The 12,500-nt window shown below is 40.6% G+C and overlaps 1 protein-coding gene across 1 annotated transcript in view; it reads left to right on the top strand.

Moving 5' to 3' along the window:
- LOC123504352 overlaps positions 1 to 12,500 on the top strand; it is an 86,383-nt gene that overhangs the window by 40,468 nt on the left and 33,415 nt on the right. Inside the window, 3 exon segments of the mRNA XM_045254817.1 lie at positions 4,254 to 4,314; positions 11,183 to 11,315; positions 11,841 to 11,977. Of these exon segments, the coding sequence (XP_045110752.1) occupies positions 4,254 to 4,314; positions 11,183 to 11,315; positions 11,841 to 11,977 (331 nt within the window).

Genomic DNA, 12,500 nt, shown 5'->3' with positions numbered 1-12,500 from the left:
TGCTGTGAAAGATGAAAAGGAGAGGTCAAGAAATGTAAGAGAAATCTGCATAGTGAATAGTAGTAATTAACACGTTAGAAGTAGATTTTAACTTGTTATTTGTTGGTAGTAAAGTTTGTTTGTGCTTTGTCTAGTGTTTTGGTTAGTTGGTCTTCGCCTCACTTTACGAAACTCGCTAGCCTTATTATATTTTTTGCTATATCTTTAATCAACAGGAAAGTAATCTTGTTTTGTTAATTTTCTCCATTTTACATTCTCTTAGTCAGTCTTCGTGATATTTTAAAAGAAGAGAAAGAAAAGAAAATAACTACAATATAAAGACAAGGAAATTTTAACCTTAGACTGCTAGTGACTTCTAAGCAGCAACATCTCGTACTTAACCTAACCAAGCGTATCCAAACCTTAATCTAACCTAACCTCTACTATACAACCATTATAACCCCGACCACCACACTTAGGACCATATTCAGAAACAGATCAACGCGGCACCTCCACTAATTCAAAAGGCTTCTGATTAAGTGGCACAAGTTTTCAAGAGCGTTTTTATAGTTCTAATGACAAATGAACAAGGCAACTACATAATTTACAGGAGAAACACTCTCAGAAACCCGGCTTTTCATCTATGTGGCCTTGGAAAATAGTCGTAGTGAGACAGCGGAGCGTTTCAGAATATGGGCCTTGTCACTACCACCTCTGAGATCATTACAACCAACACCACTCTCAACAACGATTCCTGCAATTAAACCACCACCCAGTCACTTTTTTTTTTTTATGTCCTGGCCTATAGCGCCTGTAGGTAACTTGAAGAGTATTGGAAGCTCTGTTCATCTTCCTCCCATTAGTGGCGCAGTGGTACCCATATTAGGGACCATATCACCACCCAAGCGCATCTTTGGTGCAACCACCTAGAACCTGGGTACCATGGTGACATGTAGGTAACTTTAAACCACTCGACAAATGGCAAAGTATCAAAGCGATTCGTGGTGGGATTCCAACCTACGCGAGGACGTCTGCCCGATCCCACGCTCACCACCTCATCCACTACGCCACCGCCTCCCATACTTACTGTCATACATCTACTTACTTCCTCATAAGGACTTGTCACATGCAGAGAAGTTCGTGAAGGGCATTGGGGTGAGGTGAGCCGTTAGTCAGAAGGTAAATAAAAGAAATTATCCTGTACTCCAGTGACCACCACACGCCGCCATGACCGGAAGTATTAAAACCTTGACCCGCTGGTGGAGGGAAGGAAGGAGGGAGGGAAGGAAGGGAGGGTAAGAAGAGGCCCCAATGAACCAGACTGTGACTTAATTTTCCTCTTCCTTGCCCCTTTTTCCTCCTCCTCCTCCTCCTCCTCCTCCTCCTCCTCCTCCTCCTCCTCCTCCTCCTCCTCCTCCTCCTCCTCCTCCTCCCTCCTCTCCTCCTCTCCTCCTACTACTACTACTACTACTACTACTACTACTACTACTACTACTACTACTCTCTCTCTCTCTCTCTCTCTCTCTCTCTCTCTCTCTCTCTCTCTCTCTCTCTCTCTCTCTCTCTCTCTCTCTCTCTCTCTCTCTCTCTCTCTCTCTCTCTCTCTCTCTCTCTCTCTCTCTCTCTCTCTCTCTCTCTCTCTCTCTCTCTCTCTCTCTCTCTCTCTCTCTCTCTCTCTCTACCCCAACACAGGAAGAAATAAAGTAATGAAGAAAATTTAGTGCTTGCTTGGATTTTACTTAGCACACTTTTGGCTTATGTTTTGAGGTCTTGGCGAGGAGGAACAATGCGCCATGTGTCTCTCGGTAACCCACATTGCAGGCCAGGACGGGAAAGAGAGAGAGGGAGAGGAAGAGGGAGAGGGAAGCGTGGAGCGGAAGGCAAGAGGGAGGAGTGCAGTGTTATAAGACGAAGAGGAACATGTGTGGTGAATTGATAAGCAATGAGTGTTTAGAATTGGAGAGAGGGAGAGAGAGAGAGAGAGAGAGGGAGGGATGTAGATAGAAAGAGTGATAAATAGCAATAGTGTAAGATTTCAATAGTAATGTGAATTTCTCTCTTTGTTTTATTATTATTGCATCAGCTGAGTCTTCCCAATTAGAGCAGCAGTAGTAGTAGTAGTAGTAGTAGTAGTAGTAGTAGTAGTAGTAGTAGTAGTAGTAGTAGTAGTAATAGTGGTAATTGTTTTTGTTGTTGTTCTTGTAGCTACTAATGTGTTGATATTGGTGGTAATGGTGGTGGTTTTGGTGGTGCCTGGCGAGGGAAGACACAGTGACCACCACTACCACCACCACAACCACCTCACCCACCTCACCCACCTGCCACGCCATCCACCTGCTGTTCGGCCTACTAACTGTTCGTCTCCCCAGGCCCTCCACCCTCCACTTCCTACACCTCTCCACATCACCTCTGCTACTCCACCCTCCATCCAACACCCTCCAACCTTCACCCACACCCCACCCTGTACCTTCACCTCTGCTATCTGTTACTTATCGCTTCTCACTCATTTAATGCTCCCTATCCCTCATTTACACTACCTTGTTACGTCATTGTCACCTGTTGTCTGTTGTTCGCATCCTATTAACATATCTTATCGCCTACTTAAGCTGTCTCATTTATCTTTATCATTCAACAAGTGACACCTCTTTCTATTCACTTGAGTTTTTTTTTTTTTTTTTTACCGTGCCTCTCCATCATCTATCACTGGTCACCCATTATTCTCACATCTTTAACCCCTTCAGTGCCATGACGCGTTTCCATATTCATTCTGCTTACTATTTGGTGATTTTATACAGCGTCAGAAATTCGTAGGAGGATTGAAATAATGGAGACTGTGGCCATTAATCTTCTAACCTTCATGGACCCTTCCTAATGTAAATAAATCTAATTGTACATAAATCTTAAGGTAAAAATGTGTCCCAGTACTTCAGGGTTAACGGCATTTATCACCCTCTAAACATGCCCCACTGCTATTCTACGTCATCCACCACGATCACCACCTTACCTAACAGAAATAAGCTCCCACACACCATACACACACTCCCCCACTCTTCCCAAAACGCTTCATCACCCACCACACGAGTCATTAGTTTCAAGTCACCCCATAGACCCACACCCATGAGTCACCTAGTCACCCCACGACCCAATAACCTTCCCCCACCGCTTCATCTCCCAGTGCAGTCCAGCGTGACGACCCGGTTGGCTGTAGTTATCGAAGGAGCATTTGTGTAGGTTCGTCTTGGCATTAGGACTGACAATCTGCTGGCTATTATCTCGCTCCAGTAACAATGACAATGACAAGAGCTCCTTTTGTTGCTAGCCTTTCCCGCGCTGCTGATCTTTGGTTGTCTATGTGGTCTTGTATGTTTCTGTCTTTATCTTTCTTTCTTCTTTCTTCTTCTTTTCCTCTCTTCCTGGAAACTTGGAAAAAAGGTCGTGTTTCTTTCTTTTTCTTTCTTTTTCTCTTTCTCTTTCTGGAAACTTGAAAAAAGGTCTTCTTTATCTTTTTTCTCTTTCTTTTTCTCTTTCTCTCTTCCTGGAAACGTAAAAAAAATCGTCTATCTTTTCTCTTTTTTCTTTCTCTCTTCCTGGAAACTTACAAGAAAAGATTTATTGAAGTGTAATGGAGTTAACCTATCCATCTGCCTGTCTCTCTCTTATCCATTTTTCACATTGAGTTTTTTATTTTCCTCTTTTTAGAAGCTGTCAAGGTCAACAAGTTACTGAGAGGAGTTTCGATTTGTCCGAGTCATTTTGGTTTATTTTCAAGTGATATCCATTTTTTTATATTTTTGACTGGTTATTATTTATGTATATATATATTTTTTTTACGAATATCCTGAGGACGAATGAACTTAATAGATGTGTGTGTGTGTGTGTGTGTGTGTGTGTGTGATTATTTATCAGTATGTATATTTACCTATCAATCTGTCTATATGCAAACAACTATATATGTATGCATGTAATATGTATCTATCTATATACGTACGTGTGCATTCATGTATGTATGTATGTATGTATGCATGTATGTATGTATGTATCTATCTCTCTTTGCATCTATCTATTTATCTACCTACGTATAAGTAATGTGAAGTGTGAATGTGTGAATGTGTGTGTGTGTGTGTGTGTATGTGTGTGTGCGTGTGTGTGTGTGTGTCTGCGTGTGTGATAGCCATGAAGAGCGACAGGTGTGCAGCGTTCATGGAGTCAGTGAGGAGCCAGTAAGCATGCCTGAAGTACACCTGAGGCTAAGCGGTGTGTGTGTCTTTCCGCAGATGTGCCGGTGGCCAGTGCTGGTGGGCGCGGCGGTGCTGGTTCTCGCCTCAGCTGCTGCAGGTAAGTCACCCCTCTCCCTCCATCTACCTGGCTGAGTCCCGTTTTCTGTTCCCCTATCTCGCTTTCTATTAAGTCTTCATAAATCACTTCTCGTCTCTTTGTTGTGTTGTTTCTGTACTTTATTTCTTTTTCTGTGTTTCTTGCTGTTTTTTTTTTCTTTCTTGTTGTTTTTGTAGGTTTTTATGGCTGTTTCTGTTTGTTTGTATGTTTGTTAGTGTGATTATCTGTTTTTTTTTCTGTTTGTCTCTCTCTCTCTCTCTCTCTCTCTCTCTCTCTCTCTCTCTCTCTCTCTCTCTCTCTTGTTGTTATTAAATAAGCGGTAATTGTATTATCGAGAGAGAGAGAGAGAGAGAGAGAGAGAGAGAGAGAGAGAGAGACATTTCAAGGAGGAACAAACACAAAATCCGGAGGTGGTCTTTGCTCTCTCTCTCTCTCTCTCTCTCTCTCTCTGCAGCGGTTAGCAATGCATTATGGTTAACCTTCATTCATCGTGAGCTGCACCGTCACTTTCAGCTGTTAATTCCAATGTACTCACGTCACTTTACATGCTTCATTACTTGGCTGCGCTGGTAATAGTGGTGGTGGTGGTGGTGGTGGTGGTGGTGGTAGTGCTTCTGTCTTTGTTACCCGTGCTGGTTTTTTCCACTTATTTTTTTCTTTTTCTAATGCAATTTATTCACTCTCACTTACTTCATTACGTGGTTCTGGAGGGTGGTTTGGTGGTGGTGGTGGTGGTGGTGCTTCTTGCCTTGTTGCTCGTATGTTATGTCACTTTTATTTACTTTCTTCGACTTGGCATTGCTGTTTCTATGTGTGTATCGTTGGGAACTGTTCTTTTCTTTCTGTCTGTAGTCTATCTTTCTCTTTCTCTCCGTTTTTATTCAGTATCTCATATAGTTTTTAGTGTTTTCTTTCTTGTACTTGGCATTGCAGTCTGTGTGTGTGTGTGTGTGTGTGTGTGTATCGTTGTGTAGCATTGTGTTCTTTCTGTCTATATCCTCTTTTCTCTTTCTCTGTTTTTATTCAGTATCTCATATAGTTTTTAGTGTTTCCTTTCTTCTACTTGCAATCTCTCTGTGTGTGTATCGTTTTGTAGTATTATGTTCTTTCTGTCTATATCCTCTTTTCTCTTTCTCTCAGTTTTCCTTACAGTATCTCATATAGTTTTTTTAGTTTCCCTGTGGCATTCTTTTATATTTTTTTCTCATGTTTTTCTCTCTTTTCAACTTAAGTATCATATATAATCCTTTGTGTTATCCTTTTCCTTTTCTTTTCGTTCAATTACATCCTTTTAATGTTTCGGACACTTTAGTACTCGTCAATCTTTCGTTAATTTTTCTCTCTCCTCTTCGATAAATCACTCTCATTACCAGCAGAAAAACACACACACACACACACACACACACACACACACACACACACACACACACACACACACACACACACAAAGTAATCATATTGTCTTAACCCCTTCAGTACTGGAACACATTTTTATCTTGAGATTTGTGTACAATTAGATAATTTTATTGACATTAGGAAGGGGTCTATGAAGGTCAGAAGAGTAATGGCCATAGTCTTCACTATTTTAATCCCCACAAGAGTTTCTAAAGCTATGTAAAATCACCAACACATTTTTATCTTGAGATTTGTGTACGATTAGATCATTTTATTGACATTAGCAAGAGTCTATGAAGATTAATGGCCAAAGTCTTCACTATTTTAATCCCACATGAGTTCCTGAAGCTGTGTAAAATCACCAAATAATAAGCTGAATGAATATGGAAACGCGCTTTGGTAGTGAAGGGTTCAGCTCTTGTCCGTCCAAACACTCGTGAATCTGGAGACGAATGAACGAACGAACACCAATAAATAAGCACCAGGAAGTAAAAAAAAAAAAAAAAAAAAAAGGAAAGATAAAAGAAGAATAAAAAGAAAAACGGATGTGCAGAAAACGGAAGAAGACGAAGAAGATCACAATGCGTAAAGAAAGAAGAGACAAAACCAAGAAGTGGAAAGAAAGAAAACGGAAAAAAGAGAAAACGTATTGATTATTAGACGGAGCATATCATAACGGGGACTTCGCTAAATAGGACAGGAGCAGAGAGAGAGAGAGAGAGAGAGAGAGAGAGAGAGAGAGAGAGAGAGAGAGAGAGAGGTAAGGGCGTAATAGCACAGGAAGCAACGCTCAGAATAGACTTATAATACCTGATAGGAGGGATTGGGGAGAAGGGGAGGGAATACTATGAACTATTGATAGTGGAGGGAAGGGGAGGATAGGGAAGGGGGAGACAGTGGCTATGGGTGTAGTGAAAGGAAGTAACTGTGTTAAGGGAAGGAGGAAAGGGGTATACATAAAGACAGGATGTGGGGGGTTATACGTAAAGGAAATGTGTGTGTGTGTGTGTATGTGTATGTATCTTGTGAGGGGGTCTGTCTGTCTGTCTGTTTGTCTGTCTGTTTGTCTGTTTGTCTTGTCTCACTACAGTTAACATTCTTCCTATATCTTAAGAGGGGGTCTGTCTGTCTGTCTGTATGTGTGTATGTATGTATGTATGTCTTGCCTCACTGCTATTTACATTCTTTCTATTCTTATTCTTGTTTTCTTCTTAACCTTTCAGTACTAGGATGCATTTTTACCATGAGTTTTGGGTGCGATTACACGATTTTACCTACATTAAAAAGGGTCTGTGGAGGTCAGAAGATTAATGGCCAGAATCTTCACTATTTTAATCCCTCACATAAATTTCTGGAGCTGTAGAAAATCACCAAATATTAAGCTGAATGAATATGAAAACGTGTCATGGTACTGAAGAGGTTAATGTTCTTCTTACTTTAGTCTCATCAATCAAACACATAAGACTCAACACCACCACTACCACCACCACCACCACCACCAACACCAACACCAACAAAGAACACAAAGGAAGCGCAAAAGGTTACACGACATCTGACCACGACGGTACATCTTCACGGTACAATTTGCCGCCAAACACGTGCCTGGATTTCCTCTCGTCATATCCGGGGTGTGCAAACGGTGCCGGGGGACAGAGAGAGAGAGAGAGAGAGAGAGAGAGAGAGAGAGAGAGAGATGAGATGTCATAAATGCGCCGGAAAAAAAAGAGAATGAATGAGAGAAGCGAGAGAAGTGGATGTATGTGGACGAGAGATAAGGTGGATTGTTTAGGTATGAATCTCTTTCTCTCTCTCTCTCTCTCTCTCTCTCTCTCTCTCTCTCTCTCTCTCTCTCTCTCTCTACAGACACATTATTTTCTCTTTGCACCGTTAGAATCTGTTAATGTACCCTGGAAATGTGTGTTTTGTCAAGAGAGAGAGAGAGAGAGAGAGAGAGAGAGAGAGAGAGACTCAGTAAACATTAAAAAAAATCTTGCGTTCTTGGTATTCTTGACATGTATTTTCTTCTCCTGTTTAGTTTCAGTGTTTCTCTCCACTCTTCTTCCTCTTCCTCTTCCTCTTCCTCTTCCTCATTCCTTTCCAGTTCCTCTTCCTGTTTCCTCATCTTCGTCTTCCTTCACAGTGGCTTTATGTGCATGTTTCTCTTCTTCTTCTTCTTCTTCTTCTTCTTCTTCTTCTTCTTCTTCTTCTTCTTCTTTTCTGAATCTATTACGATCACCAGAAGGAAGAAAGAAATGACGGAAATAAACCATGTAAGATAGAGAAGAACTGAAGGAGGAAGTAAAATGATAAACAAACAACAGCTGACAGTGTTCATAAACATACTAAACCGACAGGAATGCTAAGAGAGTGAAGAAAACACGTGTACCTCTGCGTATATTGACAAACGTGAAGCTGGGGACGGTGACAGCAAAAACAGCTTCCTACACACACACACACACACACACACACACACACACACACACACACACACATATACATACAGACACTTCTTTTGTGTTCTTTGTTGTTATTGTTGCTGTTTTGAGTTTCTTTTTGTGCTGGAGTGACTGGTGGCCTTTGTATAAAATGTGGTTATTGATGAGATTTAAATAACAAAAACTTTAACCTCTTTAGTACTGGGACGCATTTTTACCATGAGTTGTGGGTATGATTAGACGATTTCATTTACATAAGCAGGTGTCTATAGAGGTTAGAAGATTAATGACCAGAGTCTTCACTATTTCAATTCCCACATAAATTTCTGAATCTGTTTAAAATCTCCAAATGATAACACGCCATGGCACTGAAGGGGTTAAAACAAGAATAAGAATAAGAAGAATGTTAATGGTTGTAAGACAAGACATACATACAGACAGACAAGGCAAGATAATTATACCTATACCAAAATAACATGCATTACTTTAGCGGGGACATCATGCAGACTCACTGTTCCCTGCACGTCTCATATTACATAGATTTATACTCCTTTGCTTCTCTTAGGCATTTTACTGTACTCTCAAACACTTTCGCGCCGCGTCTCTATTATATTCCAGAGGCTTTAGTTGAGGTCACACTGGTGTTCAAGGGTTCTAGTGGCAGATTAATAAGATTTCTACATTATTAACAGCAAAAAGACTTCTCAAAACGTGGCTTATCATCTCTTTGGCTCTAAATGAAGTTATGCTAGTCTTTTAGGGTATTTTTTCATGGTTCCAGTGAGAGATTAGCAAAATTTCTACATTATTAACAGCAAAAGACTTCTCAAAACGTGGCTTATCATTTCTTCATCTCTGTGGCTATAGATGAAGTTATACGAGTCTTTAATGGTATTTTTTCATGGTTCCAGTGATAGATTAGCAAGATTTTTATATTGTTAACAGAAAAAAGACTTCAAAACGTGACTTATCATCTCTGTGGATCAAGATGAATTTACACAAGTCTTTTAGGGTAACTTTTCATGGTTCTAGTGACAGATTAACAAGATTTCTACATTATCAACAAAAAAAAAAAAAAGACTTTAAAACCTAATCTATCATCTCTGTGGCCTTTGAAAACAGTCACTATGATAGAGCAAAGCATTTCAGAATACGAATCTTCAAAATCATAAGAGTAACGAAAGGAATACATGCCAAACGTGATTATGAGAAGCTTGGAGTATCTAGTTCAGTTCATATAGCGTCCCCTTCTGCACAGTTTGCCCCTCTCGTGTCCACCGCGCATGGCTGAGAATGTGTCTTTTTATGTAAGAGAGGAAAACTGGCTAAGGCTAAGAAAAACAAATAAAAAAAAAGGGCCTACTTAGTTGCCAGTCCCCAGCAGATCCGAGAGAGTTAGCCAAAAGACTTCAGTACGGGGACAAATTTTACTTAAGATTTGTGTACGATTAGACTATTTTATTGACATTAGGAAGGGTCTATGGAGGTCAGAAGATTAATGGCCACAGTCTTCACTATTTTGATCTACATGAGTTTCTGAAGCTGCATAGAATCATCAAAATAATAAGCAGAATGAACATGGAGACGCATCATAGTACTGAAGGGGTTAGATGAGAGAGAGAGAGAGATGAAGACAAGGAACACAAAGGAAGAACAACCAGCACCTTTCCTAACATACAATACATAGGAGAGCGTAGAAAGAAAATGGGAATGAAAGGAAGAGAGTAATAAGAGAAGTTGGAGGAAGACGAGGAGGAGGATGTGTGACTATATAGTAATGATGAATAGCGGAAAGGAGATGAATGGAATGGAGGAGGAAGAGGAGGAGGAGGAGGAGGAGGAGGAGGAGGAGGAGGAGGAGGAGGAAGAGGAAGAGGGTGATACGTTACAGTGTAGTAATCACTGAATAGCGGGAAAGGTATGAATGAAAAGACAAGGAAGAAGAAGAAGAAGTAAAGGAGGAGGAAGAGAAGCAGGAAAGAACAGAAGGGGAATTAGGTGAAGAGGATGATGAGAGGGAATATATTGAAGAAGAAGAAGAGGATGAAGAGAAGCAGGAAGAAGAATAGAGGGGGATTAGTTGAAGAGGATGATGAGAGTGAATATATTGAAGAAGAAGAGGAGGAAGATTTGTGAGGAAGAAGAAGATCTAGAGGAAGAGGAGGTTGTCCGGTCATCTTAGAAGTCAGGATATGATTCACGAACGTATTATTGACTTCCTCTTCTTCTTCTTCTTCTTCCTCCTCCTCCTCCTCCTCCTCCTCCTCCATGTTATTTTGTCTCTCTACCACAACTAATGGTACACACATTCTTGTTTCCTCTTCCTTGTGTCTCCTCCTCCTCCTCCTCCTCCTCCTCCTCCTCCTCCTCCTCCTCCTCCTCCTCCTCTTTATACAGATCGTCATAAATATCTCTCACATCTCAAAAGACTAACAAAAAAAAAATATATAAGAAGGATACAATATTTCTACCACACCCTTTGTGTTTCTCGATCTTCACTTCTAAACCTCTTCAGTAGCATGACGCTTTGCCATATTCATTCTACTTACTATCTGGTGACTTTACACAGCTTCAGAAACTCATGTGGGGGATTAAACTAGTGATGACTGGCCATTAATCTTCTGACCTCCATAGACCCTTCCTAATGTAAAAAGAAAAATAATATTGATAATGATGATAATAATAATAATAATAATAATAATAATAATAATAATAATAATAATAATAATAATAATAAAAAATGGCTCCTTAACCATCCATGGAGTCCCCTTCTAATTATCATCTATTTTACTTGTTTGGGGACCGGCACCACAGTGGGCTTTTTTTTTTTTTTCTTTTCTTTTTATCACAGTTTTTGTTGCCCTTGGTTGGTTTTCCCTCTTACATAAAAAAAAAAAAAAAGATGCATAAAATGGTCTAATCCTACGCAAATCTCAAGGCGAAAAATGTGTCCCAGTATTGAATGGATTAAGTACATTGTCCCTCTTCTATTCATTCTCCATCTCATGCTTGCCACTGCTCTCTCTCTCTCTCCGCAGGTCTGACTGGGTTCGAGAAGCTGACGGAACTGGATTACCGTGGCTCCACCTACTACACCATCAGGAACTTGTCATTGTGGGAGTGCCAGGGGTGGTGTCGCGAGGAGCCTGAGTGTGCCGCCGCCTCCTTCAGGTAAAAGAAAAGGAAAGGAAGTGATGAAGGAGTAACTAGGTGAATAAAAAAGTAGACTGTGAAATAAGGTTAGGATTCATATGTAAAGTTTTGTTAGGTTTCAGGGATTTTGTCTTATTTCAAAGGTGTTTTGTCTGCACTACTACTACTACTACTACTACTACTACTACTACTACTACTACTACTACTACTACTACTACTACTACTACTATTACTACTACTACTACTACACCAGATTCTTCCATTTATACAAAATTCCTACTCTGGTAACATTCACACAATATCTTTCCTACCATTTAAACCTCCCTACTAAAAATAACCCTACATATCTTAACCCTTTCATTTCGAGAGTGTTTCATCATTAATACATCTCTTTTTATTACTTCATACTCTTTCATTGGCGTTTATATACATTATCCCTGCTCTAGTTAATATTGATACCCTTTATATTTACCTACCATTGAAATCTCCTTATAAAATTCTAATCCTACATATCTGATCCCTTTCTTATATCCATCTACGCAGTTTTGTGGTGAATCCCTTGGCGCCAATTCAGGAGACGCTATGCTTGCTGCAGAACGAGACAATGGCTTCCAATCCCACTGCCAAGCCCAAGCGATCCGTGTCCCTCTACTACATGGTGAAGCTGCACATTGACAGCGGTGAGTACAGAGAGTCTGCGGTGTTGGTGGGAGTGCATGCTGATGTGTGGTTATCAATGGTTCGTGTTAGTTTGTCAGCGGATGCGGTTCCTGCGGCCGCCCACAATGCCAGGGTAGCGCTGAGTGTTGGCGTAGTGTATTATGATTTTTGTCTCTCTTCCTCTCTCGTTTATCTCTCTATTTCCTTTCCCTTATGTGTGAAGACAGCTGCGGTAGAGTGTGTGTGTAATGTATTGCGATTTTTTCTCTCTCTTCTTCTCGTTTATCTCTCTATTTCCTTTCCCTTATGTGTGAAGACAGCTGTGGATTTGACTTTGAGAATACGTGTGGTTATCGGACAGGCACGCCTCAGCACGTTCGTCAGGTGGACTAGACAACAGTCCCTTTCATAAGCTTACTAGAGGGGAGCTGTAGGTAAATTTTTACAGGGTATGTATGGGTTCAAATTGCTCAGAATGAAAAGCTTTATAAGATGAGAAGGGTAACAAAAGCCATGTTGCTGTTGGTGTTAGAGTAAAGTAAT

The sequence above is a fragment of the Portunus trituberculatus genome, chromosome 15, assembly GCF_017591435.1.
Source record: "Portunus trituberculatus isolate SZX2019 chromosome 15, ASM1759143v1, whole genome shotgun sequence".
NCBI lineage: Eukaryota > Metazoa > Arthropoda > Malacostraca > Decapoda > Portunidae > Portunus > Portunus trituberculatus.
Note: the sequence above shows the minus strand (reverse complement) of the source record. Positions and strands in the feature narration are given on the sequence as shown.